A 27,788-nucleotide genomic window follows, 5' to 3' on the forward strand; every position below is an offset into this window, starting at 1 on the left:
TCTCAGAGCCTCGACAGGGTCCTTGTTCTAGCGAAGGCGGGGGGCCGGAGCACCACTAGAGTCGAAAGCAAAGGTATCACCCGCATTTCACCTAGCCTCCGTTGATCCAATTGATTCAGGTGCATCAGCAGAGGCCCCAATATCAACACCTCTGTGCTCAAAACCCCGTTCTGGTTTTTCTCAGAGCCTCGACAGGGTCTGTTCGACAGGGTCTGTTCTGTTCATCTTCGTCCGTGGCCACAGCTATGAAGCCCATCACAGCTTCTGCACAGATCCTTGTGAAATCTACTGCGTGTCTTGTTTCTTCGATGAGACCTTGAGGCGTTTGGGTGTGGTGAATAGTTACGTAAATACCTACGTGCCACAGCTCACTTCAAATACTTTCTGTGAAAGAATTACCTCTTCTTCGACAATAGGTTCAACCGAAGGAATCGAAAATGGAGGGAACGGGCTCTTCTACTTTGAGCGAGGCCTACAATGAAAGTTCGCCCATCTCTTGAAAAGCTCCCTACTTCACGGTATCAGGTACTTCAATCACATCTAGAAATTTCAGTTTCTGTTTGACTTAAATTAGTACCGCCATAGTTCGTTATGGTCGTCTATAAGCGTATGGGCAAAGATGAGTTACAAAACGCCGTTATTTTCATAGAAATAAACGAAAATTGAAATTTCGAAATCTATTCTAAATCTCAAAACCTAGACTGCCTCACATTTTTCAACTGTCTTCAGCGCAATTCTTTCGAAGGTTTTGGGAACGACGAACCAGATATTCCCGAAAGCAGGTCTGAATGATCACAGCAGCATCCTGGGGAGACAACTCCTTCTGCTGTGGCTGCTGCTGCTACTGCTGCTCCCACCGCCTTCTTCAAGTGGAATGACTCGGATCTTAGCATCTGAAGACTTGTTATCATTGATAACAGTATATTTTTCAACTCGAATGGTTTTGAACTCCCCCTGCCGCGCTCCAGGAATTGTTATTGTGATGGGATCGGTGACTTTATTCTTAGATTCTTCCCATTTGTATGAAATCTTGCCCTTCACACCATTATCCCCCTTCCATTCTTGCTTTAAGGACTTCTTCACAGTACATGCACATGGCAGTGGCTTTGCTTTTTCAGGTTTAGTTTCCTTCTTGGCCTTCAAATCCTTGAGCTTTTCCACACTCATCTCCATCGCTGTCATTCGATCAGCCAGGTCCTTCACGAATTCATCCCTGCGGAACTGAGCTTTCTCTACTATTCTTTGAATAGCGAATGAATCCCCACGTACTCCTGTGATCTGTCGAAACCTGCGAATGGTAAGGTGAAGGGCTCCTTCTCTATGGCCTTCTTCACATTCGAATTGAAATCGCAGAGCCATTTCTTTCTGATGGCAAAGAAATCATCCTCCAATGGAAAAGGATTCCACTCTAGGTCTAGGTCTGCAACCATCGATTTTTCAAATATGCGTTTGTGGGTTTCTTCAATCCAGGAAGAGGATGGACTTGAGTAGTAGTATTCCACCCAGCTACAGTGCCCGGGTTTCAGGTTTCAATCTCCCTGATCACAGCTGTTAACCTGATGCCACCTTAGGTGGCCTGCTGTATAGCTTGCATGTGTTATGCTAGGGAGATAGGTGTTAGGCACTTGGCCGTCATGTAGGGCCCACAAGGTGGATAAAAGTTTCGACTTTCATTTTTATTTTTATTGACATCGGTTGATTTTCTTATTTTTATTTAAATTTGAAATTTGATGTTGCATTGTCGTTTCTTAGTTGAGAGCTGGTACAGTTGAGAGCTTACTTTTGTTGGACAAGCGGAGGAGGATCCGGCCATAATATTGAGATACATGTAAGTATATTTTCTTGTTTTTGCCAGGTTGGGTTAAAATTCCTGTATTAAATTCTGTCATTTCGTTGATTATGTTTTGCTGCATGTTCGTTTGGTGGGTTTCTTGGGTGGCCTCCAACATATGTGGTAAGTATTGATTTTCTCAGGTCCACCTGTAAACTTTTAAAATGGCGGGTGCTTCTAAAAATCGCAGAAAGCATATGGGTTTCCTCTGACCCACTTTTCAGTACTTTGACATTGACATACTTTGGTCTTGATTTTAAATGTGACCAATATCAAACACAATGCATGCGACTTCCTGCCTGGTCCTCTGAAAAATAAAAACCTTGTTAGAAGACACCTTGCCATTGCTTGAAGTTCTTCATTATGCAGGAAACTGAATGTAGTAATTAATTTTTATATATGTAGAAACTGAAATATCAAAGGTGAAACTTGCTGAGGGAAATTGACTTATGATTGTTGGACTCTACACAGGCAAGGTGTCCAGTGGCCTTGTTCGAGGCAGCTCGAACTGTGGGGGAACTTCACATGAAACCACTCGGTGGCGCTGTACTTCATTTTCAACTCAATGATTTGCTTGTGAGTTTTAATTCGAGATCAAATATCTGATTTGGTTCTAAAACTAGTGTACTAGTTTTCTTGTTTTGCTCGCATTCCTTGACTGTGCTCTCTAGGTGCTTCTTTTCATTAGCCATTTTTATGAGTTATTTCTGCCATTTTGCACTTCTAAGAAGTATATCTACAGAGCGAGTAGACACTGACTATGTGGAAATTTGCATCATACTGGGATTTTGATATTTTCTAATTCTAGCAGCATAGGAAGCCTTTCCATTCCTCTGGATAATGCTTTACAAAATTAGAGTTTTCCCCTAGTGACCAGGTTCGCTCAAAGTGCTACATTGTTCCTGTTGATGGTTTCTAATATCTTGGTTTCGTAAATCTTCTTTTTATTATCTAATTCTTAAGTTTTGTTATCTTGATTCGCAATTGCAACTTTGTGTTTGTGGTCCATTAATTTTCATGTCGCCAGTACTATTAGCCTTATTTTTACTCTCTAATATTATGTTCTACAAAACTTTATGCTGGTTCAGTTTCTGGCATGTCCTCTATCTTTGCCTTCCATGGAGCTAAATATGTTATAGACCTAAATGTTATAGGCTATGCCTTTTTTAATCTCTTACATCCTAAAGATAAAACAGGTGTCTGGCCACTTTTGGAATCACTCACAGTCTTGCTGTGCTGTAGAATCTCTTTTATTTGAAAGTACGTTGTCCATATAAAACAAAATCTTGAGGCTTATGGTTCGTCAACATTTAATTGCAAATACTTATTTCCTAAATGATTCTGACTTAAAATTTGAGAATGACTGTAGGATGGTCAAGTCCTTTTTGAGCATACAGTGCGCAAGCCAGATGCAATTAGTGTTCCTGTAGAGAGATTCTTTGTAATTCGCCAAGAGGTAGATACTACCTTTTTCAAGGTTTTCTTCTAATGTTTCTAACATACACATAATGCTCCATGTAAAATCTGTGATATCAACATTTGGATGCTTAGTCTGGACTCTGGAATGCTTTCATTTATGATAACGGTTGCACTCATTGATTTGCAGAATGAAAGTTTTCGTGCCTTTGGTTTTAGAGATAAAGATGCAGCAGATGAGATGAAAGAGCGTATACAGAAATCTGTGAAACCATTTACTATTCAGTGTGCTTCTTCGGTAACAATTACAACCAAGGATCAAGTGAGAGACAAATCTGAGTCAACTGCTTCACAAATTGAGGGAAGTTCTCAAAAGAAATCAGTACTGAATTGCGAAAGCGTGCCAAAACGCTCTTCAGCCAAGAGTAAATCTCTTTCTAGAGGTAATTGCACTGTAAAAGAGATATTTTGATTTAATATATGATTTGATGATCATTTTTTCATCAAAAATTTTGGCATCCCTGCTTCTTATGAGTGACCCTGAAGTTTTGTCTTCTTTCGACTTTCATGGAACATGATTTCTAATTCTCCTGTTTTTCAATGTAAGCTATGGTGCATATGTTAAGTGTTGTAAATGTAATTTAAGGACATAGATTTGGCTGATTCTTTTAATTGTTCATTTCATGCCTATGTTAAACTAGCTCCAGAAGAGTCCTCTTCTCAACAACCTCCAGTTGGAACCACTGTGTTTAGTTCATCATTGACAAAGTCTCATTCATCTACAAAGTGGCAGAGATTCAAAAAGGGCTTAAAAGTTCTCTCCCATATATTTGGTAAATAACTTGACTATCCATCATTCCAAGGTAGATAGGCACAGGCAAGCCATATTATTTCAAATAGGCATTTCCCCCTTTTATTTGCATGTGAAATGCATGCACTTATCAACTTTCTTGGAGTTTTTAATTTGCTGCAGTTTCCACGGATCATGAAATGGAGATTGGATATCCTACAGATGTTAGACATGTAGCTCACATTGGCTGGGATGGGCCATCTGTTAATGGTCCAAGCTGGGTATGACTTTCAAAACCAAAATATGATCAGATGGTACAGAAATAGAACATTTTCAAACAATATAGCCAAACACTGAACTGTTGGATATATTTTTAAATCTGTGTTTTTTCTCTTATTTTTGCTGGAGGTTGCAGATGGATGAACTGAGGCCAGCTCCTGACTTCTCATTAGCTCCTCTCAGTGATTTTGGCCAGCCACAGGGCCCGGGTTGGATCTATGATGCTGCATATGAGAACAGCACGCTAGGTCATATGGGCCTGGTTTCTTAGCATTGCTGCTCATATGAGAATGCCGTAGATTTTGCAGAATATCAAGTGCTCAAGCAGGACTCTTTGCATAATAGGGTGAAAAACTCGGCTTTGACTGTCATTTCTTCCGTTTTGAGTCCGTCCTAAAAACCTTACGTGCCATAAACTCTAGTTAGCCTTTAGAGTATTTTCATTAGTCGGCCATTAGAAATCAATGCCTCTAGGATTTGCACATTCAGGCCAGAGAACAGCACGCTAGTCATATGCCTTGAGATGCTGCAAATGATCTCTGCATTCGTGCGCCACGCTAAGTCAACTTGATGCAGGGACTCGCTGCGTCGCAGCTCTCCTTGTTTAAATTATAAAATTCATACGATTAGTGATACTTTACGAGCAATAAATGGAGATCGAAAATTTTGTCATAAGAATATTAAAAACTTGGATAATTGATTGGATGAATTTAAGAATACGAAAACTAAAAACTAGATTAGTTGCACTATCCTCATGTAAAGTTCAACGGAATATAACATTTCAATTCGATGTGAACGTAACTGTTCGTGGTACATAGTTGAAAACAAAAGTTCCAGATGCGGCCCCCAAGGTTTTGAAGGCAGGCGGTGCAATCAGACTCAGAGATTCCCTGATTGCAAACCCCACGCCCATAGGCGGTGGGTGAGCCTGCTCGCGATGCTTTGTAGTCGTAACCGCTGGAGGCAGTGTTTCCCTCTATATCTACTCTATATCTACGAGGAGGGATCCGAGAGTACTATAAAAGGGACTTCCGCTTGGGATCTTCTGCGTGTTACAGGCAGACGATACGAAGTTTGTATTGGGCGTGCCTACAGCACTGCCCACAACCAGTGCAGCTACTACGATTACTGCCAATGCAAAAGGCGCAAATGAGTACCTCATCGACATGGCTGGCTGGGTGGAATGATATATATATATATAAATTCTACTAATATGAATAAACTCCGATCGACAATGGGAAATGCTGGGTGGAATGATGTATAACCTCTAATAATGCTGCCTCTTGCGATGCTTATCAATGTGTGGTGGCAGCCTCCATTTATAGGCTTCGTCTTGGTGGGGATGGGTGTGGGTAACATTATATGTTGGACAGCGGTGGACCGGGACGCATGTGGTTAGTATAATACAAAAAAGGGAACGCACGACTCATTCTAGCCGCCTCTCCTGAGTAGACCGTTTCCCCCTCATGAGTAGGCGCAGTCTATGTGGGTCTATAATAAAATTAACTCGGGGATATGCATCCTATTTTGAGATCGGTTTTTCATAATTATTAAAAACTGAAGTGGTTGGTTGCGGTTGGTTGGGATTTTGAGTATAGGAGAGTTTTAAGTGTTATTTCATATAATTTGAAAATGCTATTAAGTGTGAGGTTAAAGAAAGTATAGAAAGATATAGCTCATGTGACAAGCTCAAAGAAGAATAATTTTAATTTTGTGGGAACAGAGCACCGTAAAATTTTTAAAACAAAATTAACATATAGAAAGAGTACCTAGAAATGGAGTCAAAAAGAAGGGTTCCATGGAAAATTCCCTGCTAAGCATAGCCATATTCAATTTATTAATGAATATCCAAAAGCGGAGCCATATTCAAACTCCTCATAAATTATTTAATAAGAAATATATATCTATATTTATATATATAACCCCATATATATATAATAAGAAATATATATCTATATACAAAATAAATAGATTTTTTCCTCAAAAGTCTGGAAATGGAACGGAAATCGATGGCTTCCCTTTGTGTAATAAAAAAAATAAAATACATATAAATTGTAATATAGATTGTAATATAGAGTACAAAACCCCATTAAGGATGGGATATAGCATAGAGGGATATGAGGCGGTGCGGTGACGAAAGTAATGGGATTCTATTAGTGCTAATAAAAATACAGATACCAGAAAGAGCACTAAGCAGATAATACGATTGATAGAAAACCATGCAGAAATGACCATGCGTTGGCAACCAAATTTTAAGGATAAACCAATAACCTTGTAAAGCACTATAATGGAAGACAAATTCCCCAAGTACCTACATTAGGGTGCTTGGACAAATACCACCAGAGAAGCATTGACATCACATTTCTACGCTATCTCAATCAACATAAGTGGAGCTCACTACAAGCAGGGTACATTAATTAATGTCAAATAACACAAATTTATTCACTCCAACCCCGCAGAAGCCTTCATAACCTTTCATGCAGTGGAATAATTTTGAGTTTACGTTTTTAATTATATAATTAATTTTTTTTTTTTTTTTTAATTTCAAAATCCATATTATGATGAATTTCATATAATGGTGTTATATGAGAAGGAAATGTGATGGAATGTTTTGAGAAGGAAATGTGATGGAATGTTTTATATTTATAGTTTAAGGTATAAAATAAAACACTTTTTATGGAAATAAATATTTATCTTTTATTTCTATATCTAGTGTTATTATTTTATAATTTCTTACAAGGGAGATGTATAACCCTCATATTTTGATTCACATGATATTTAAAAATATTTGAATGTCTATTTATATATCAATTTAATAAACATGTTTAGTATAACTAAGTATTCAAATTGTGAACATATATAATTATCTTAAAAATAATTCAAGTAAAATATCTAATATTAACTATTATGCTTTTTCTATATATAAGTAATTTAAAACATATGTGTTTTTGTTTAACAACATATATTCATCCTAATTGGGATCTACCAAGTACAGAGAAGGATCAAATATCTTAAGATACAAAACTGAAAACTTGAAAATATTAGATTTAGTGAAGAAAATGTATTATTCTAACGCATTCCTCTTGGTCATCATATTTTAAAAGTAGCCTCCCACAAATTTGTTATCTTTCAACATAAGAGTGAGTTGTAGTTGTGATGGCATCATTTTCTCCAAATTGTTGTGATTATATAGTCTATTTATTTCATTGCACTAAAATGGGACTCTATCATTTTTTTTGGGTTTGGGATTCTACTAATAAAATCATCCAGTAAGAGAGTTATGCCATCTCTCTCTATTGTATTTTTATTTTATGATTTGGTAGGAGAGGTGAAGAACAATGTAAGGTTGATAATGTTAATGGTCCCAACATACATTTAAGAGAAACAATGTTTACACATACGAGAATAAGAGCAAGTAAAGATGGTTATGTAGAACAATCAAAACCTTCACTAACTCTATACACTACAATCAACGTTGAAAAAGAAGTCACTACAACATAGGCTGAAAAAGAGATGCCCATGAAAAATCCAACCTAAAAGAGTAATTTTGTGTGCATTGAAGAGAGTGAATTCATGTGGAGGAAAAATAACATGCCATTCATGTTTTGGTTGAGAAAATGGGTTGGATACATCCAAAATAAATTAATCGGCTACCAAAATTGGTAAATTGGTTTACTCTCAAATAGACCCAATTTTGCTTAAGGATTGTACAAGAAAAATTCCAAAAAAGGCCCACTACTACCTTTACACAATCAGGAAACATTGCTTATAATCAAGAGTCATGCTTTCTAAGATGCATCTCACATGTAAATATTATATTTAAAAATATTATTGTATTGATTCATCAGGTCTTTTTGGTTCATTTTGATCTACCATATGTTTAATATTTCTTGGTAAGTCCTAAAATATGAGGAGTAATGCCTAAGAACTTACTTCTGAGAGATAGATTGTTAGGGAAGATTTCAATTATTGTGTTTCTTACACCATTCAATCTTTATGTTTTTAATTATATTTTAAAAGCAGTTTTATTATTTTTTAAATTGATAATTCATATTCTTATCAATTTCATAAATTAGTGTTATATTACATGAAATGTGATTAAGAGTTTTATCTTTATAATCTTAAAGGCCCGATCATTTGTCCCTTCTGCTGTTAGACCCTGGCGATGGCTGGAACACAAGGCCACCTCTTCCCACTTCCCCGTATTGATGAATTGATCGGGCAGCTCAAGCAGTTAAGTCAACTGAGGCGGTGGGGGATTCGATAAATCCACATATCCAATTGCCAAAACGAAGTCAATTCCACCCCGAATGATATTGGACACAGTGCATCCAGTCTTAAAATCCCTCTCTAAAACTCCGGAGGCCTTTAACTCTATTCGCCTGATTCTTGGTTAGCTGACTAAGGGCGGAGCATGGCCTTGAAATCGAGTCGATCGAGCAATGGAAACACAAGAATGAAAGTAGGATGAGCAGGAAGTCCTTCTCTAACTTTCTCAAGAGATACACCTTTTGTCATGTCATCCCAAGCTTCAGCATCAGACTGACTATTATCCGATCTTCAGTAATTGTATATAACCTCCTTCGGACCCTCTCGTCAACACCCAGCTTCTAAAATGATATAGTTATATATAGAATGTCAAGAATTAGTTTTTTTTTAATTTATTAAGAATGACATTAAAAGTACTCAATAATCAATATATGATTTAGATGATATTAAAAATATTAGTAATGAAAAATTATTTCAATGTCTATCTCTGTATATTAAAAAAAGAACTTATAATTAGTTATTTGATTCTTATGGACCAAAATGATATTGTAATGTCGCTGATGAAAACATTATCAATCCTGGATAAAGGATGATAGATGCATAGCATGTAAATTAATTATTAATAAAAAATTCTTTGTAAATTACTAGCTCATCATGAAGAAAAAGAATCAAAATTATATATATAATTTTCACACAATTATGACAACACCTAAAACAAAGATATTTGGTTGTAAGCCATCATGTGAATAATGTAACGAAATATTCCTTAACAGACAACCAAAAACAAATAAAAATTAAAAAATAAAAAGTTATAGATAAAAGTGAAATGAGATGGTAAAAACAATTATGATTACTATGTGAGACGTACAATAAGATAATTAGTTATTCGGAGTTAGGTTAAAATTTCTTGCCTACTGGATGGTATAAGTCAATAAAATAACAAGATAATTAGTTATTCGGAGTTAGGTTAAAATTTCTTGCCTACTGGATGGTATAAGTCAATAAAATAACGTATCGTGAATGAAATGGGCAATATGTTTTGAATTGATATGGGAGAAAATAATTACATTAGAGTAACAAAATGAATGAAAAAGGGAAAATTCTGTATATCACAAAGCAAAGGGCACTAAATAATAGCTTGTGTTATTCCTAAATTGGAAATATAGAATATTTCCTCACATACATATATTATAAATTATAACAACATAATGAGTGTACAAGTATGCAAAGTATTGTAATTCTTGATTGTGAAGTAAAAAAAATAGAGTTGTATGTCCTTAACTCTCTAATAAATGAAATTCAAGGTACTAAAGTTACAAAACACTGTGGGATATGAAATTCTCCTTTTTTTTCATAAGTATAGAAATATTAAAGGATGGGTCATAAATGCGTATCATCTTGAGGTTAATAAAAGAAAGAGTTGAATAAGGTAAAAGAAAAAGGAAATTAATGGCTTTCTTAGAGAGTTGGGGTTAGCTTTTTGGGTAAGCCAAATGTTGGTAAATGCTCCTTTCTTTCTTAGAAGTATAGAAATATTAAAGGATGGGTCATAAATGTGTATCATATTGGGATTAATAAAAAGACATAGTTGAATAAGTTAAAAAAAGTAAAAAATTAAATGGCTTTCTTAGAGACTTGGGGTTAGCTTTTGGGGGCAAGAGGAATGTTGGTAAATTATCCTTTCTTTTTCAGAAGTATAGAAATATTAAAGGATGGGTCATAAATGTGTATCATCTTGGGATTAATAAAAAAGATAGAGTTGAATAAGGAAACAAAAAGGAAATTAATGGCTTTCTTAGAGAGTTGGGGTTAGATTTTGGGCAAGCCGAATGTTGGTAAATTCTCCTTTATTTTTCAGAAGTATAGAAATATTAAAGGATGGGTCATAAATGCGTATCATCTCGGGATTAATAAAAAGACGAAGTTGAATAAGGTAACAAAAAGGAAATTAATGGCTTTCTTGGAGAGTTGGGGTTAGCTTTTGGGCCAAGCCGGATGTTGGTAGCTCGAACCAGCTCCCTCATCCCACATATTTCAGTAATATAATATTTTATCTCGAGTAGTTGTTATATTGAAGCTCTGCTCTGTTCAAGAAAACCAAAGAAACAGACAACATTACAAAAAGGAGGAAAATAATGAAAAGTTTGTAATAGCTAAGCATAAGCCATAATTTACATTCCTCTTTAAGATAGGTAACTCGCAACATAAAAAGAAGAAGGGAATTTTTTTATGAACCCAATGAACGTGGATTGTCAACAATAGAGCTATTTCCACTCTAAAACTTTAATTCTCCATAGCAGAATAACCTAAAGGATAAGTATATAGACTTAGCCAATGGGATTCTTCAAGAAAATAAGTGTGTGAAATTAGACAATGGGGCGTTTTGGAAGAAGTTTGAGATTAAAAATATCCCTATCGAGGACCCACAGAGTGTTGGTATGTTACGATAAATATTATAATAATTATTGAATTGTAAATGAATGAAACATTTTAAGACTTTCAAAACTTAAAGAGATAGAGATAATTATATTTTTGAAGCACAAATAGTGCTAGAAAGATGGTTAGTGCAAAATAGAGTAATAAGGGTGAATCACTACGGTGAAAATCAAGTTTGTTGGTCGAATTGGTAAGAGATGAAGGACAAAAAAGAGAAGAAGGCTATTCTTTTAACTCTAGATTATAATTTCACATATACTTAATATTTTTACAAGAAGGCATCATGCATAAAAAATCGATGCGGTACATAGCTGTCAGTGGTCAGTGAAGTAGAAGGATGATTATTTATGATAATATGGAAAACAAAGTTATATATTAATATATTGTCATAATCAAGCAGGGAAGGTAGTATGACCCAGTTCAAATAAATAGGGATGGTGTGGTCCGTGGAACCATAAGTAATTAAATGTGTAAAGTATTAAGCAATATGTTTATATGCATGTCTTTTACATATGTAGATGTGTATTAAGTATGTTATTATGTGTATGTGGTATTACAAAGAGGTGGATTGAAAAAAAAAAAAGCTATTGGTCATTGGCTTCTATGAGGTACAAATTGACGTGATAACTAACTAAAGACTGATTAAGCTATGTTTCTAATATTAACAAGTAAACATTAATGGGGTTTCTTAAAAGAAACATAGCTAGAATTGCAAGATACTATAACATGAAATAACCATGAACAAACCATGTATAATCTTCATCAACATCCTACAATGCGGGATGACAATAGGTCACACTGAAGGTAAAAATTTGGATTTTTATCATTTTCCCCAAAGAAAAGAAACCAATATGGGTATAACTAAGTTTAATTACAAGTATACAACCATGTAGCTTCCTTAAAATAGAACATGAAAGAGAAGTTAACCTAAACCTACTTCATGCATAATTAATGCATATGTAGTTAAGATAAAATCATAATTGATACTACCCAGTATTATCTTGCACTAATTTCAATATAGATAAGAACAATGAATCCTGCTAAAAATTTACCACCGCTAAGTACATAGTGCAAAGGAATTTGTACTCCCATAATATGAAATTAATAGTGGAACTACAAGGTGGTTCCTTACCAACTAAAATAGCCCTCTAGTAAGTAAGAAATTATTGTTATGGTTGATGGATTTATGATGAAGTTTCTAACCATATGTAGGTTTCTAGTGACTTGAGTAGAGTTCTAATGCATACTAAATACCTTGTTGAATGCATAACTAGCAAGTAATGGTGATTTTAATAAAGTTGAAATGATTATATATATGTTTCTTATACAATGATAAATGGAAACTAATGACACCGATTGTGAATGTAGGTGAACCAAATAAAATACTCCAAGTGGAGCCTCCACATAAGAATAATTATGTTTCAAAAGAAAGTCAATGCTCAAATTAAATGCAATGCAGGAATTCCAGTGAGAGAAGGCTATATGGAAGAATGAGATTTTCTCTATGCAAGGCATAGTCCAACTATGGGGTCAAGAAACACGGAGGATGGTGTTTCACTCAAGGGGGGAAGATGTAACACCCCTTAGTGAAAATCCTATTGGAAAAACTTTAACATTAAATTTTTTATTTTAATTGATTTGAGAAGTCAGGAGAATTCTTGGATATCACAGTGGAAAAGGCACTAAATGAAACATTTTCACTCATCAAACAGTTCTTCCCCTCCCTAGAGATAAAGAATCTTAGTTGGGGCAAGGGATATAATAAGGGTGAGAGGAGAGAAAAAATGAGCCAAACTTGAAGGCTTGGTCCTTGGTTGGAGGATGTACAGATGAGGAAAATGATGTGAACCTGCAACAAGACATTGTTGAAGGAGGGCGAGACACTACCAGTTAGGGTATTCTTTAGCTAGTTCCAGCCAATGGAGTCCCTAAAGCAGAGAAGTGAATTTGTCAATTCTTGGGTGAGACTCATATAGTCTTGAAGCTCTGAAGAGACGTTGTGGGGTCTCTATCAAGTAACTATTTTGGGAGTGAAAAACTAGCACAGTGGGACAACTTAAAGTGATTTCCATTTTCATTTGTCTAGGAGGAGTGGTCTTTCTCCTAGTTTAATTCCCTTGTTGTCTAACCTGGAAACATATAGGCATAATTACATTTCCAGAACTTACACTGTTTTTGTAAATGATGTGAGTGAAGTGTTCTTATGTATCTCTTGGAATGAAACTGCTACTGTGAATAATAATTTTGTAAATGAAAATATGTATTAGTAATTAGTGGCTAAGAACCGTTGTTTCTTGAGGAAATTTTAAAAGCATTATGTAATATTTATCAGACCAAAACTATTATTTAGTTCCCTAGTGTTTTTAGCTGAACAAAAGAATAAATAAAATCATTAATGGGGAATTTATTGCAAGCCCTATCTAAGACTTGAGTTAGTCCTTGCCATAAACTGACATAGCCAAAAACCCAAAAATAGTCCCTACATCAGCATAGCATTATTAGGAGTTTCCTCAAAGTGAACAAAAATTGTTAATGGTTTGTTAATAATTTGTTAAAAATAGAAGACAATTTTTTATGTTCAAAAAAGATCTTTACCAACTTGAAAAAGAAACTATACAGAAGTTTACACATGCATAGTTCACCTGATAAGCTCAAATAAAAATAATTTTGTGGGAACAAAGTAATGTAAAATTTTTAAAACAACACAACCATGTGCAACATTATACACTGAGATTTCATGTCAGACAGAAGGTAGGGTTCTATTGAAAAATCCATTATAACTAGAGCCATATCAATTTATTAATGAACGCAAAGAAAACCCAAAAATACAGAGATTCGGGTATTTGGGTAACTTGTGCGCTTCTTACCTATGTAATTATCCTAGAGTTTAACACAAACTCCACAAAAATTATTTAATAAGAATCATATCAAAAAGTGTATATATATATAGGGAGAGAGAGAAAGAGATTAAACCAGAGATTACAAAATAAATAGATTTTTTCCTCAAAAGTCTCAAACTAGAATGGAATGGAAATCGAGCACTTCCCTTTGAGCACTAAAAGAGGAAAACAATACATATAAATTGTAATACAGAGTACGACAACCACAATGATAGTAATGGTCAAATACCCATAAGTCAAAAAGAATACATTTATACATATATAGTAAGAGTTGAAATTCCTAGTTAAAATTGAATGACCTTTAACACGATATTTTGTTAAACCCTCGGTATGGAACCTTAGGCAAGTAAATTCTGGCCAAACCTAGATTTTAGCAGAGAATGGGGTGTTAGCGAAAAGGAACTTGTAAATTAGCTATTTAACCCCCAAGGTTTAGTTAAAAATGCAACTGAAAATTGTACTTGCCACAAAAAAAGAGAGCGGTTAGGATAATTAATCGTGGACTTGGTTTAGATGTAAATAAAATTAGAAACAACTAACTGAGGGAAGGATACCAGAAGATCCTCTTTCTTCCTGACCGTTGCAGGGTCCCTAGAATGAATCCCTAATTGACTTTATAGAAAGGATTATCAAGTGTAACAATAAAATAATTAAGTGGACCCAATTATTTTTGGAAGGAGGCATTACTTGTGGACAATGTAATTTTGAAATAGAACCGAATGTGAGTAAAGAGCTGTAAAAATATGAGGCTCTCAACATGATGGACATTAACTGTAATGTTGTTGCAAAACTCCAGGAAGATAGTGTATAAATTTCCCTACCATTCTAGCTCTCTGCTAGCATGTAGAAAATTTGTTGTAGGTTAACTCGATAATGTAATATAAATCAAAGCAGAATAATATAACCTACTTCTACTGTCAAAGTTTTGTGGAAGCTTAAAGATCAAGCTGGACACATATAACTAGAAGAGGATGAATCAATGCACAATACATATGAGGATACCTCGAGGAAAGCCTCAAACAAAAACCCCACTATCTATATTATCATACAAGGTGGAAATACATAAGAATTATACAAAGCCTTAGCTCTCACAGCTAGCCATCTCTTAGTACAATCCTCACAGATTCACATAGGAAATCCAGGCTTCTCACAAGCCTTCCTCTCTACCCTCCAAGCTACTATTTCCTTGCGTTGTTCCTCTGGGATGATCTCATCCAACCAAGTGGAAAACTAATCTCACACACTGATCTCACACCCTGTCGGAACTATGCAATCCTCAAGGAATTTATCCTTCTCCATGCATGAGTTTTCTTTATAGGAAAACACTTGCAACTGATATTACATTGTCCTTGATGTTTATCTCAACTGCGCCTTTCTCAGAATAGACATGCATGAGTTTCTGATGAGGGAATCTTCAGTTAACTGGAGTAGCACTAGTTGGATGCATGCATGCATCAACTGACTGATAACTCACCATTTGTTCCTCAAACAGTTTGGAACTAATTTAACTAGACTTAACTCAGTAGACTGAGCTAACTAATTACAACTCAAATATTACTCAACCTTATCTCCTTAATTCAAGGCATAACTCTTGCATGACTTTAGAAAGACTTCTAAATTGAATTTCTCCAACTAATTAAACCATAATGAATTAATTAATTATTTCCATGTAGCTGGTGAGACTAAATTCGATTGTAATTCACAATTTAATTCAAGGACAAATTAAATTGGAATATTCCAGATTCTATTTTATCATTTCTTGTTGCTATATTCAACACTCCCCCTCAATGAGAGAGGAATTCAAATCGATACCGATTGTGAATGTTTGGAATGTTATGCATGCAACACTTCTCTCTAGTGTTGTTGCTCCAACAACTTCATAAACAAAAAAAACATCCAACTTGAATCAATATGATGCATCTATCATCAAAGTCTTTGACTGTTGTTGCCTCTGTCAACTAAAAAACTTTACGCTTTTGCTAAATCTTCCTTTCTACACTGTTTTCAATCCTTCTCTGTGCTATTCAGTTTCTAACTGCTCTAGCCTCTGTCACTTTGATCTCTGACTGCATGAATCCCATTGATTCCTCCCACCACTATGTACTTTGGGCTCCCTTAGCAAGGTATGATCCATGAGATAAAACTTCTTAATGGACCCAGCCCAATTTCAGCCTTCTTAGGACTATCACTTGACATCGCCCCACCTCACACCTAGAGGTATGGCTACATGTGATTCCTCTGCCCACTTGGATCAAAATTCCCCCCTAATGGAGGTGTCTACATGACTGGATCTCCTCACTCGGTCTCCTCTCTGCTTCTCCAATTTTGGCTCCTCCACAATTGTCTGAGACTTCTTCTAGGGCTACATGTTGAGAGGTAATTTACTCTCCCTCTCAACCACCAAGTCTCTAACATTTGCCTTGTTGCTCAAGGCTTTGTATGCATCTTGAACCTTAATAGTGTATAGGTTCTTAACTTTTGAACTGATCTAATTCACCTATCTCATGGTGATGTGTCTAAGGAAAGCCTTCCCCTTACTAAAAAACACATCATAGCCATGGTCTTCCAATATCGTGACCAATACCATGTTCTTCTTCAGTCCAGCCACATACTTCACATTTGTCAAGGTGATAAGAGCTCCATCCTCCCTCTGAAAAGAAACTCTGCCCACTCTTGAAACATTATACCTTTCATTGTCACCCATCTCTATGCGAATTTTGAGGTCTTTCTCCTCTAAGGTACTGAATAAACTTTTATCACTAGTCATGTGGAATGAGGCTCCACTGACAAGATACTAAACACAACCCATCATCAATGACACCATGCATGTGATGAGGGTAAAATCCATCTCAAACTAAGAGGCTAATGCCTCACCTTCAAATCCTTCCAATGATCCCTTCTTGGATTTATTCGATGGGAAATTAGTTGCACAATGTCCCATCTCGTGAAAATTAAAGCATCTCACTTAGACATGTCACACTTCTTCCCTCCATGAGAAGAATTCAAATTTAGAATGGGAAGCCTTCCACTTCCCTTTCCGTGCCTTACTTGCTAAGGCCAAATTTTCTTCATGATCATTCTTTGATGAAGAACCATCTCGTTTTCTCCTCCTAATCTCCTCCTGTGTCAAATCTGACCACAGTCGTTCCCAATCTGGTAGTTTCTCCCTTCCATTCACAGAGTCCTCGTACCTATTCCAACTCTTTGGAATGCCAAGGAGAGCGAGGTTCACCATATCATCGTTGGTAGTAGTTATTCCTACACTACCAAGCTCATCTTTGTAGGTGGTGAGCTTTTTCAAATATGTGGAAATAGTATCACCCTTCTCCATCTTGATTCTTTGAAGCTTATCCTTCAGCGTTAATTTCCTCTGGTTTATACTATTCTACTAGAGGTCCTTCAATGTCTTCCACATTGAAAATGGAGTATCCTTCCCATGGAGACTCGAGATAATATGGTCTTGAACTCCCTCAAGGATGATCTATCTTCCCTTCGCCACACACTTCTTCCACTCAACCAACTCTTTTGCATTAGTTGAAGTTGGCTTTGGGATTTCTTGATCAATGAAATCCTTCAAGCCATTGTCTTCTAATACAACCTCCATTCTATCTTTCCATGCTATGTAATTCGAGTTACCTATTGAGGCATACTCGAGTCTCAAGCCATAAAATGCCATTGTCCAACCTTGAAGCATGATATGAATTCGATTTTCACCTGCAACTCTGAACTTCAAACTTTGAATTCTCTTCTTAGTGTACTGTTCACAAATCCGTCAAACCAGGCTCTAATACCATGTAGAAATTTCCCTACCGTTCTAGATCTCTACTAACATGTAGAAAATCTGATGTAGGTTGACCCGATATTGCAATATAAATCAAAGAATAATACTATAACCTACTTCTACTATCAAAGTTTTGCGGAAGCTTAAATATCGAGCAGAACACATACAACCAGAAGAAGAAAAATCAATGCACAATACACGTGAGAATACCTCGAGCAAAGCCTGAGCTAAAAACCCCACTATTTGTGTTATCATACAAGGTGGAAATACATAGGAATTATAGGAAGCCTTAGTTCTCACAACTAGCCAGCTCTCAATACAATCCTCACAGATGCTCACAGGCAAACTAGGCTTCTCACAAGCCTTCCTCTTTCACCTCCAAGCTCCTATTTCCTCACACTATTTCTCTAGGATGATCTCCTCCAACCAAATGGAAAACTGATCTCACACACTCACCTCACACCCTGTCAGAACTGCGCAATCCTCAAGGAATTTATCCTTTTGCATGCATGAGTTTTATTTATAGGAAAACACTTGCAACTGATAATAGATTTTCCTTGACTTTAATCTCAACTGGGCCTTTCTCAGAATAGACATGCATGAGTTTCTAATGAGGGAATCTTCATTTAATTAAAGTAGCACTAGTTGGATGCATGCATGCAACGACTAACTGATAACTCACCATTTGTTCCTCAAACAGTTTGGAACTAATTTAACTGGACTTAACTCAGTAGACTGAGCTAACTAATTACAACTCAAATATAGCTCAACCTTATCTCCTTAATTCAAGGGAAAACTATTGCATGACTTTAGAAAAGCTTCTAACTTGAATTTCTCCAACTAATTAATCCATAATGAATTAATTAATTATTTCCATGTAGAAGGTGAGACAAAATTCGATTTTAATTCACAATTTAATTCAAGGACAAATTGAATTGGAATATTCTGGATTCTATTTTTATCATTTCTTGTTGTTATTTTCTTGTTGTTATATATATATATATATATATATATATATATATATATATATATAACCTTAAATATAGCTCATGGATACATCAGTAATATATCTAGAATATCTATTGTCATAGCCCCTGATGATAGACTCACTTGGTAGTCCAAAACATTGCGTTCACAAAACTCTATAACAGGTCATTCCTCCTCTATTTAAAAATAGAAATGTTACAAAAGAAAATGATTCCTTAATCGTAAATGTGGCATATTTGAGATCATGAGATAATAAACCTTAACACGAATTTATTGGTCTCGGTGCATAACATATCAACATATTAAAGGAAAGGTTGGAACCAATGAAGCAATCGGTAGTTAATATTTACAAAATTTGAGATCAAAATGATAAATTCAAAGAGTCCTTTCCATAAGAGTTATTAGAAAATGGAAATATGTTGTTAGCTATTGAAAGTTAAGAAATATAGTTAAAATAGTAGGAAGTATGGTGATAAAATTTGTGATGCAAGTGGCTTGATATAGAAGATTAATAGTTACTGTGACACTTGTCACTTGAATGAAGATAGCAATGTTGATGTTCTTATCTCATCTTATGAGGCACAAAGTGATGAACATGGTGACATTTATAAATATGAATATGTTAGTGAATATGATGAAATATGATCTTTTGGAAACACATACAAGTAATTGGTTTCAAGGTTTTGTACAAAATGTGTTCTGATGGGAGACATTTAGGAATAAATGGTCAAGATGTCCAGAAATCCATTTAGATACATGTAATATAGTGAAATAAGGCCTCAATTATGAAGGTCAAATAAATAACGAAGCAATCAAATTAGTGAATGAAAATAAATTAATAACAGGTGAATCATCTACAGGTACCAATGCAACAAATCAAATCAAGTGCAAAAAGAATAATATTCGAATCGATGTAGGAGAAAAGGGAATGCACAAGAAAAGTGTTGGAATAGGAAAATAATAATACATCACATTCAAGTACATTGGGGTTGGGTCAAATTGGAAGAATTGTAAAGAGTTACTTTTATGATGAAGATATTATATAAGGTAAGTCTTCCCATGTTACAAAGTCATTTGATCTCAAAAGAATTTGTAAGGAGAAGTTATCATTTCCTTAAGTCATAATGGTTCATGCTATATTGAGAACTATATCTTAAGCGTAAATTCAAGTGAGTGAAATTTTGGAAAAACTATGGTTTTATTTGATGTAATAGTACAAGAGATGTGTGATCAATTGAACCCAACATCCCAAAAGTTTCAATTGAAGTTGTACAAGTTGAATTCCCACGGTGTCTTCTAAGACATATTGCTTCAGACATACATGTATTCATGTGATAACACATGTAATCATATAACATGTACCATTTTATATATAGAGAGGATGGGACATCAAGGTGTGAAATCAACCACCTGGCACAAGGGGGTAAGTAGACTTGCAGCCACATGGATAGTTACAAGGGTCGCAAGTAGAATTATATTTGAGCTTGACATGGAATTAAGGGAGAAATGCTAGATAGAGTAATCTTAACAAGTGAGTAAGATTTACTCAATTTTAACATGTTAATGAACCATGTAGCTAATCTATATTCAAAGAAAATTGACCAGTGTAACACAATGAACCCATGTATCTTCGGACACTAATTTACTTTTATTTGGACACTAACAATCAATGGTTGTAGGAATAAGTAGAAATTTCATGGAATAATTAGTTTTATGTAGGAAAAAAAAGAAGGGATCTAGAAGAAATTTCAATGATAAAGAAATAGAAATTGAAGACATTGATATGTTCCTAAATGCAAGAAGGAAGAAAAGTTGTTGAGAGTGCACATGAAAAAATTACAGCAATAATTGTCGTAACCCTATTTTTGCTCCATTATAGTGAGAGGGACCGAAGTTCAACATACCACTATTATTGAATAGAATGCATCCCATTTGATCCTTTATTTTACTTATATGGGTCTTACAAATGAGTTATTAGATGATAAAGGGGTGAAAATACATAATTGAGTAATTTATCATTATTATTTTGTCCCAATTTCATATTTAGGAAATAATAATTATTTCATAACTGAGATTGAGAAAAAAATCATAATTGAGAAAAAGGTTCTAGGGTTTCTCATTACAAGAGAGATCAAATTGGCGAACATTTGTCCTTTCTACGACTTCCATAATTTTTCATTCCCTGCGAGAAAAGCTTGATCTACTTTCTTATAAGTTGGCTAGGAGAAAATTATTGTAGAAGTTACCTAAAATCTATATCCGCTAGGTGTCCACATACATTCTCCCAAAGAGGGAAAAAAGACTATATAAATTATTCATGCCAAAGGGAAAGGAGATCTACAGAGTCTGATATAGTGGGAGAGCTCTGTTATTTTGTTGAAGTTGTCCTTACTAGAGGTGGAGATAAGAAATGTATGTTGGAGAGAAGAGTATCCATGTGATGGTATAACTTTCTTTTATTATCCCAGTTTTTCATTACAATAAGGACAATTCCATTCCCTCATGTTGATTTCCTTTTATTATTATATGTTGTTCAATGGTTATTGATTATTATTCTATTGACATGATCCTGGAAGAAGTACCTTGATAGTATTGTTGGTTGGCTTTGTTTAGGTATTTTTCTTGGAACTTTGGAGCTATGATTTCTAGTGTATTCCCTTAAGTTGGTTGTTCCAACCATCTACTTCTACATTTGGGAGGAAAGATCTACCATCTTTCCTCTACAATTTACATCTTTGTTTTCATGTGATTCAAGAATGTTTAAATACACATGTATTCGCACATGTTCTGGTGAATCTTGGGCAAGACTCATGGAGAAACAACTCGTTGTGATTGAATGATTTTGATGATAACAAAATTGGTGACTCCATTGGGGACTCTACCATGGTGTTTCCAATCTCATGTTTTACTGTTGATTTTGGTTTTCAATTGGAATTTGAGTTTTATCTACTACTTTTGACCCTCTGTAGGTGCTTTTTAGACTCAGTTTCTTTATATTTGAAAATAAATGACCTTAAATTAGATCCAAATCGAATTTTGATCTTTTATTTTTTTTTAAACAAGAAAATACTAGATCATGGGTTTCAGGTCAAATTCTATATTTTTATATAGAATCTGAGTAAAACAAATGCATATCCTAATTCTTGTCAAAATTTTACCAAAAAAAATCTCCTAAAATGGAGCCATGAAAAGGAAAATATTGTTGGTTGAAAAATCAACTTATTTTCTATTTTTTCTTGAAGGATGCGCAAATTTCATTTAGTGGTATCTTTTCATAGCTTGGACCTCTATTTTACATGAGAAAAAAACCATTAGATCACAATTTTTCATAGATTCCTTTTGGTATATTATATTTTAATTTTCTAATCAATTTTGAGTCACATATCATCTTTGAAGAATTCTACTATCTTTATTTTATTCTATTTTTTTTTCTAACTTTCTGTAGATTTGTTTTTTTTTTCTCAAATATATTCTCTTCTAATTATAGAGATTTATATCTATGTCATATATGTATCATTTTTTTTTTGAATTAGATCTGATTAATTTTTCAATTTTGGTGTCTCAATCAAAGTTTTCTTGCTTTGTTTTGCTTGCTTTTGGTAGCACATTTTCTCCTTGTTATTGTAGTCTTGCAGAAACTAGATGTGAGAGGTCTGGTTGAGTTTCTCAGATCTATCTACTTGATTATATCTCAAAATTCTCATTTATTTCAAGATTTCTCTACTCTTGGCCTTGAATGGGGATTTGGTTTAAATTTTCCTTTATAGATCATTTTTGTTATGTGAGTTTATTATATACATTGAGCTATAGTCCTAAAACTTCCTTTGCACTCCCTTGTTATTTTATCATCTTTTGATAGATTGCTTTTGGTGATCTATTTGATTGTAAATCCAAGTTTGAGCTTTCGAGTCATTGTTGTTATTTCTTGGTTTTTGTTTTAGCAGTTTTTTAGTGTCTTCTTAAGTGGCCTTTGCCATACATAAATTTTGAAGGTTACACAAATCCATTTTTCCACTTTCTTTGGTTGAAAACCATAGATGAAAATAAAAGCATGTCCCTAAATTAATTTTGGAAGTGAATTGCAACTCTCCATAAAATTGAAACTAAGACTACCAAACCATTAATTCCATTGGAACCCATTTAAATGCAAGTAATCATAGTTGAAAATATTACATTATATATATTTAACTTTTTACATCATGTCAAACCCTTCTCAAAGTTATAGTATTTAAAGGTATCCAATACAATGGGGGGCTTAGAAATCTATTAATCTAATGAAAATAACATCTGGTACATGTGGCACATAGTTAGAGGAGAATCGTCTTGCATGAGGACACTTGGATAGTAAATCGTTGAAGATGAAACTATCAACTAATATCTTGTCAGAGAGAGAACAATAATAGAGGAGTGGTGTTGATCCCAAGGAAGATCTTGCTTGGAGGGTATTTGTCTTGTATGGAATAATGTCCTTATTATATTAATGCTACCTTGTTGGGAATATTTTGTGGTGGGTAGCCATTCCATGATTTTGCTATGGTAGAGTTTGGAGATGTAGTTATTGTAACAATTTTGTGATAAATTAACTCATATTTATTTCATTTATTCAATATATCTATAAAGTATCTTACCTTCCAAAATTGTGTGATTGCAATTTTTATTTTTCGTATGCATTATCTTCATGATTATGTAAATTTGAAAATTTCTTGTTCTTGTTGATTTAATATAACATAGCATTTAAATTATTAAGTGACCTAATATGAAACTTTAATATAATAAACATATTTTATATTATATAAATTATTGTAAAAAGTGGTTTTTATATCTAGTACATGCTTGGAGAAGTATGCCCTTTAAATTAAGTATGTTTTGAGATCAGTATACCATGAATCTATAAATTTAAAACCAACATACATGCAAATTCAAACTGGACGTAACATTTCGAAATGAAATAAACAAATAGTTCAATGGTGGTGGCCCCATGCATTAAAATAATATTAGTCACATGTAACTATAAGAAAAAAATAGTCATTTGCATCATATATGCATGGAAAGTAATACGATAAGAATCCATATACCTAAATATAGTTTATATAAGGGTGTACATGTCGTTCTACCTCTCTTATAGCTACTTGATTCCATTCATGTAAGTAATCTAGATAATCTCTATTGCTAATAGTTTCCACCAGTCTCTTGTGGTCAAAATGATGTAGGAAGTATTGTACCTTGTGCAAGCTCCTTCAAGGATGGGCTTGTAGTTGCATGTTTGTAGCAATGATTAAGTGTATAGAGTGATATTTAATTGCACCTTGCCTATAATCCATGAACACATAACTATCATTATTTCTTGGATTTCCATCTAGTGTAAGATATTCTCTCTTAACAACCATCTATCCAATCAGAAAATCAATAGCTTCATAAACATTTAATGATGTAGTGACAGTTTGCTTCCAAATAATTATCCAAACTTCCAAGTATCAACTATATTTTTTTAATTAGATAATGAAGTAAAATATTTAATATCAACTATACCTTATTTATGTATATAAATAAGTTCAAATATATTAAAAACATAGATTTATATTATCTCGGATTTATAAAGTGTAGAGAGATAAATTTCGTAAGCTATAAATCTCATGTTGTGTGCAAATTTGAGAAAGTGTTTGCATAGGGCCAAATTTGATTCAAATTAAATTTTGTTATATCCAAAATTAAGATAGATATTCACTGGTTTTACACACACATATACCCTATAGGGTAAAAATTAGTGAACTTGGGGAATTTTCCCCTTGAAATCTCGAATCCGCAAGGAGTCTTCTATGTGGTTCTCATTATCATAGTCATTTTCGAATTGTTTGTTAGTGGTAGAAAGCTTACTACTTTAAAAAACTCGTGAATTTTAGTTCTCCTTTGGTAATTCAATCTATATGAAACATTTTTCTATGAATGAAGAGATTCATTTATCCAACAAAATAAAGAAGAAGAATTAATATAACTATATAAATAATTCATAAATATTAAATTAGCTTAAACATATCAATTAAACACCCATACTCATCAAAATTACTTTATGATACATTTCACATTATTAAAATTGAGAAAAGTAATAAAAATACATTAAACTAAAATTAGGCTTAATAACATTAATTTTTACCCTTATAATATATAATTAAATTAGTTTTATCATTTTTTAAATTATAAAATTCATACGATTAGTGATACTTTACGAGCAATAAATGGAGATGGAAAATTTTTTCATAAGAATATTAAAAACTTGGATAATTGATTGGATGAATTTAAGAATACGAAAACTAAAAACTAGATTAGTTGCACTATCATCATGTAAAGTTCAACAGAATATAACATTTCAATTCGATGTGAACGTAACTGTTCGTGGTACATAGTTGAAAACAAAAGCGGTGACACCGTGAAAATGAATGAAATTATTGGCAGGACACCATAACAGAAAATAAAATGCGGAACTGCACGATCGTTTTATTATATGAAGAATTTAGATAGCGACTGGTGAGCATAGCACAACATGAGAAAAAGAAATACAGCAGTGGATTTGACCAGAGATTGACATAACTAGAAGTTGTACTGCTCGTAGCGGATGAAACAGTCAGTTAGCTGAACTCGAGCACCGATGGCGTTGCCGCAAATGTTCCAGATGCGGCCCCCAAGGTTTTGAAGGCAGGCGGTGCAATCAGACTCAGAGATTCCCTGATTGCAAACCCCACGCCCATAGGCGGTGGGTGAGCCTGATCGCGATGCTTTGTAGTAGTAACCGCTGGAGGCAGTGTTTCCCTCTATATCTACGAGGAGGGATCCGAGAGTACTATAAAAGGGACTTCCGCTTGGGATCTTCTACGTGTTACACGCAGATGATACAAAGTTTGTATTGGGCGTGCCTACAGCACTGCCCACAACCAGTGCAGCTACTACGATTACTACCAATGCAAAAGGCGCAAATGAGTAGCTCATCGACATGGCTGGCTGGGTGGAATGATATATATATATATAAATTCTACTAATATGAATAAACTCCAATCGACAATGGGAAATGGGAAATTCTGGTTGGAATGATGTATAACCTCTAATAATGCTGCCTCTTGCGATGCTTATCAATGTGTGGTGGCAGCTTCCATTTATAGGCTTCGTCTTGGTGGGGATGTGTAAGGCCTCCCAGAGATGAACGACAGGTGCAAGGCAGGCGCGGAGTAAACGACCAAGGCATGTGTGAGAATGCACGCGGTTTTGGAGTGCGCTCGCCTTATGAACTAGCCGACGAAGTTATGCATAGAGCGTTGGGGTAAGCCGATGGAGTTTTGCATGATCGTTAGGCATTACAACTATGGAAACGAAGGTCAGCCGCATGGAGGGACGACACACCAAGTGAATGTATAAAAGCTTAAGGCACAGGTTCATTTGGGACAACATCGAACATTCGCTCATACACTCTCGCATAAGGACAAGGGGAAAAGGTGCGTAGTCTTGGAAGGATATGCGCATATCTCATGCGCATAAGAATTAAGGACTTCGCAAGTTTGTCTTATGTGAACGGTTGGCAAGTGTGCCACGGTTTGAGGAGGTTCTGGTGTGCAATTTTATGCAGGATTCGGTAGGAAGGACAAGTGACCCAGGTGAGCACTCCTTCTTATGCGAAGGTGCATAAAATGATGTAAAAGGCTGTTCTATGCCTTGTTGTAAAATTATTCTAAGTATTGGCTTGGAGTCTGCCAAGCATTACTTGTGTTGTAATATTGAAGAAGCTATTATAATATATTGTTGGGCAGACTTTCTAGGAGTTGCCCCTCCCTTTGTACTTGCTTATTGTTGATGTTCTTGGTTTATTCTTCATGGTTAATAATTGAGAATGGTCTTCACTAAAGTATAAAGGATAATGCTTTATTCAGTTGCAAAAACATAATCTAAGTATGTTCATGTTGAAGTAGGCGTAGTCCACGGGTGTTAGTATTGTTAAAAAGAAAGCGCTCGGTGGTGCCGCACCTCGCTACAAGCGGTTGGAAGATCACCGCAGGTGTAGGGACGTGATAGTTGGTATCAGAGCTCGATCGGAGCTGGTGAGCAAAGGTTGCTCGTGACAAAGAACAGGTTTTGAAGCTGATGAGCTGGGTTTCTCATGACAGTAGACAACAAGGCATGGCGAGTTTGGGTGAAGGGAGAAAGAAGCTCTTTCTTACCTTGGACAGGTTGAAGAAGTTGAAGGAAGAGAGGCCCCGAATCCGTGAAGAACTTAAAGCCTTGAGAAAGAATGTCGAAGGACTTCTCCAACTTAGTTGGGCAATGAAGAAAGTTGCATTTGATGCCAACAAGGAAGAGGAAGTCGTGGCCACAACAAAAGGTGAACTTGGGGTTGATCGAGTCGAACCAAGGTTGTGCAGTACTACTAATGGGAAGCTCAAGAAACTTGATGAGGAAGTCCGACATGCTGATCTTAGTCTTCAAGAGCTCTTTGATGAAAGAGCTCGGTTGAGGAAGGAAAGTGACCAAGTGGAAGCCGAAATCAAGAGGAAACTTCTCAGTAAAGAGGTTGTTGTAATTGAACAAGAAGAGCTTGACTACATTGAAAAGCTGGGAGCTCACTACCGAAATCATCCAGAGGACATTCGGAGGCTAAGTTCCATGAACTTGGTCAATGGACACTTGGTTGGTGCACTTAAGCAAAACAAGGTGGAAGGAAAGCTTGAAGCAAGGCAAGCTAGGACGGGACCGAGTTCCCTAGAAGGACCAAGCAAGGAGGTGAAGTACCTTAAGAGGAATGTCAGGAAGGAGCATGAGCCTATTGACACTTCTGAGGCCGAATTATTGAAGAAGGTTTCTGAGGTGAGACACAAGACAAAGCCAACAGAAGGAGGTGGTTCCTTGAAGTTGAGTTTTGTGCAAGTGACCGTGAAAGGAAGGAAGTTTGCAGCTTTGGTCGATACGGGAGCTACTCATAGCTTCTTGAGCAGGAAAGCAGCAAAGTCCTTTGGAAAGAAGACAAAGATGGAAAAAGAATGGAGTGCTTTCAAAGCTATCAACTCTACCATTAGAACAGTTGATGGTGTATTGAAGGACACACAGGTGAGAGTAGGACCA

General features: G+C 35.2%; 1 protein-coding gene and 2 pseudogenes across 2 annotated transcripts; 1 reads left to right on the forward strand and 2 right to left on the reverse strand.

Annotated features, from left to right (window-relative positions):
* Positions 1-715: 715 nt before the first annotated feature.
* Positions 716-1,520, reverse strand: LOC149176655 (uncharacterized; annotated as a pseudogene).
* Positions 1,521-2,069: 549 nt separating this feature from the next.
* Positions 2,070-4,915, forward strand: LOC149176656 (uncharacterized). 2 transcript variants are annotated; one of them, XM_089423155.1, is made up of 6 exons: positions 2,070-2,407; positions 3,201-3,287; positions 3,438-3,690; positions 3,955-4,080; positions 4,221-4,318; positions 4,453-4,915. In XM_089423155.1, the coding sequence occupies exons 1-6, from the start codon at positions 2,357-2,359 to the stop codon at positions 4,585-4,587; spliced, it is 750 nt and encodes a 249-aa protein (XP_089279281.1). In that variant the 5' UTR covers positions 2,070-2,356; the 3' UTR covers positions 4,588-4,915. The 2 variants fall into 2 exon arrangements, with proteins under 2 accessions (XP_089279281.1, XP_089279280.1); XM_089423154.1 differs by having other exon boundaries at positions 2,082-2,407; positions 3,949-4,080; positions 4,453-4,907.
* Positions 4,916-25,274: 20,359 nt separating this feature from the next.
* Positions 25,275-25,676, reverse strand: LOC149176657 (antifungal protein ginkbilobin-like protein pseudogene; annotated as a pseudogene).
* Between the last annotated feature and the right edge of the window lie 2,112 nt (positions 25,677-27,788).

The sequence above is a fragment of the Pinus tabuliformis genome, chromosome 4_1 (assembly GCF_031772625.1).
Source record: "Pinus tabuliformis cultivar Carrire ecotype Pingquan chromosome 4_1, CPIR1, whole genome shotgun sequence".
NCBI lineage: Eukaryota > Viridiplantae > Streptophyta > Pinopsida > Pinales > Pinaceae > Pinus > Pinus tabuliformis.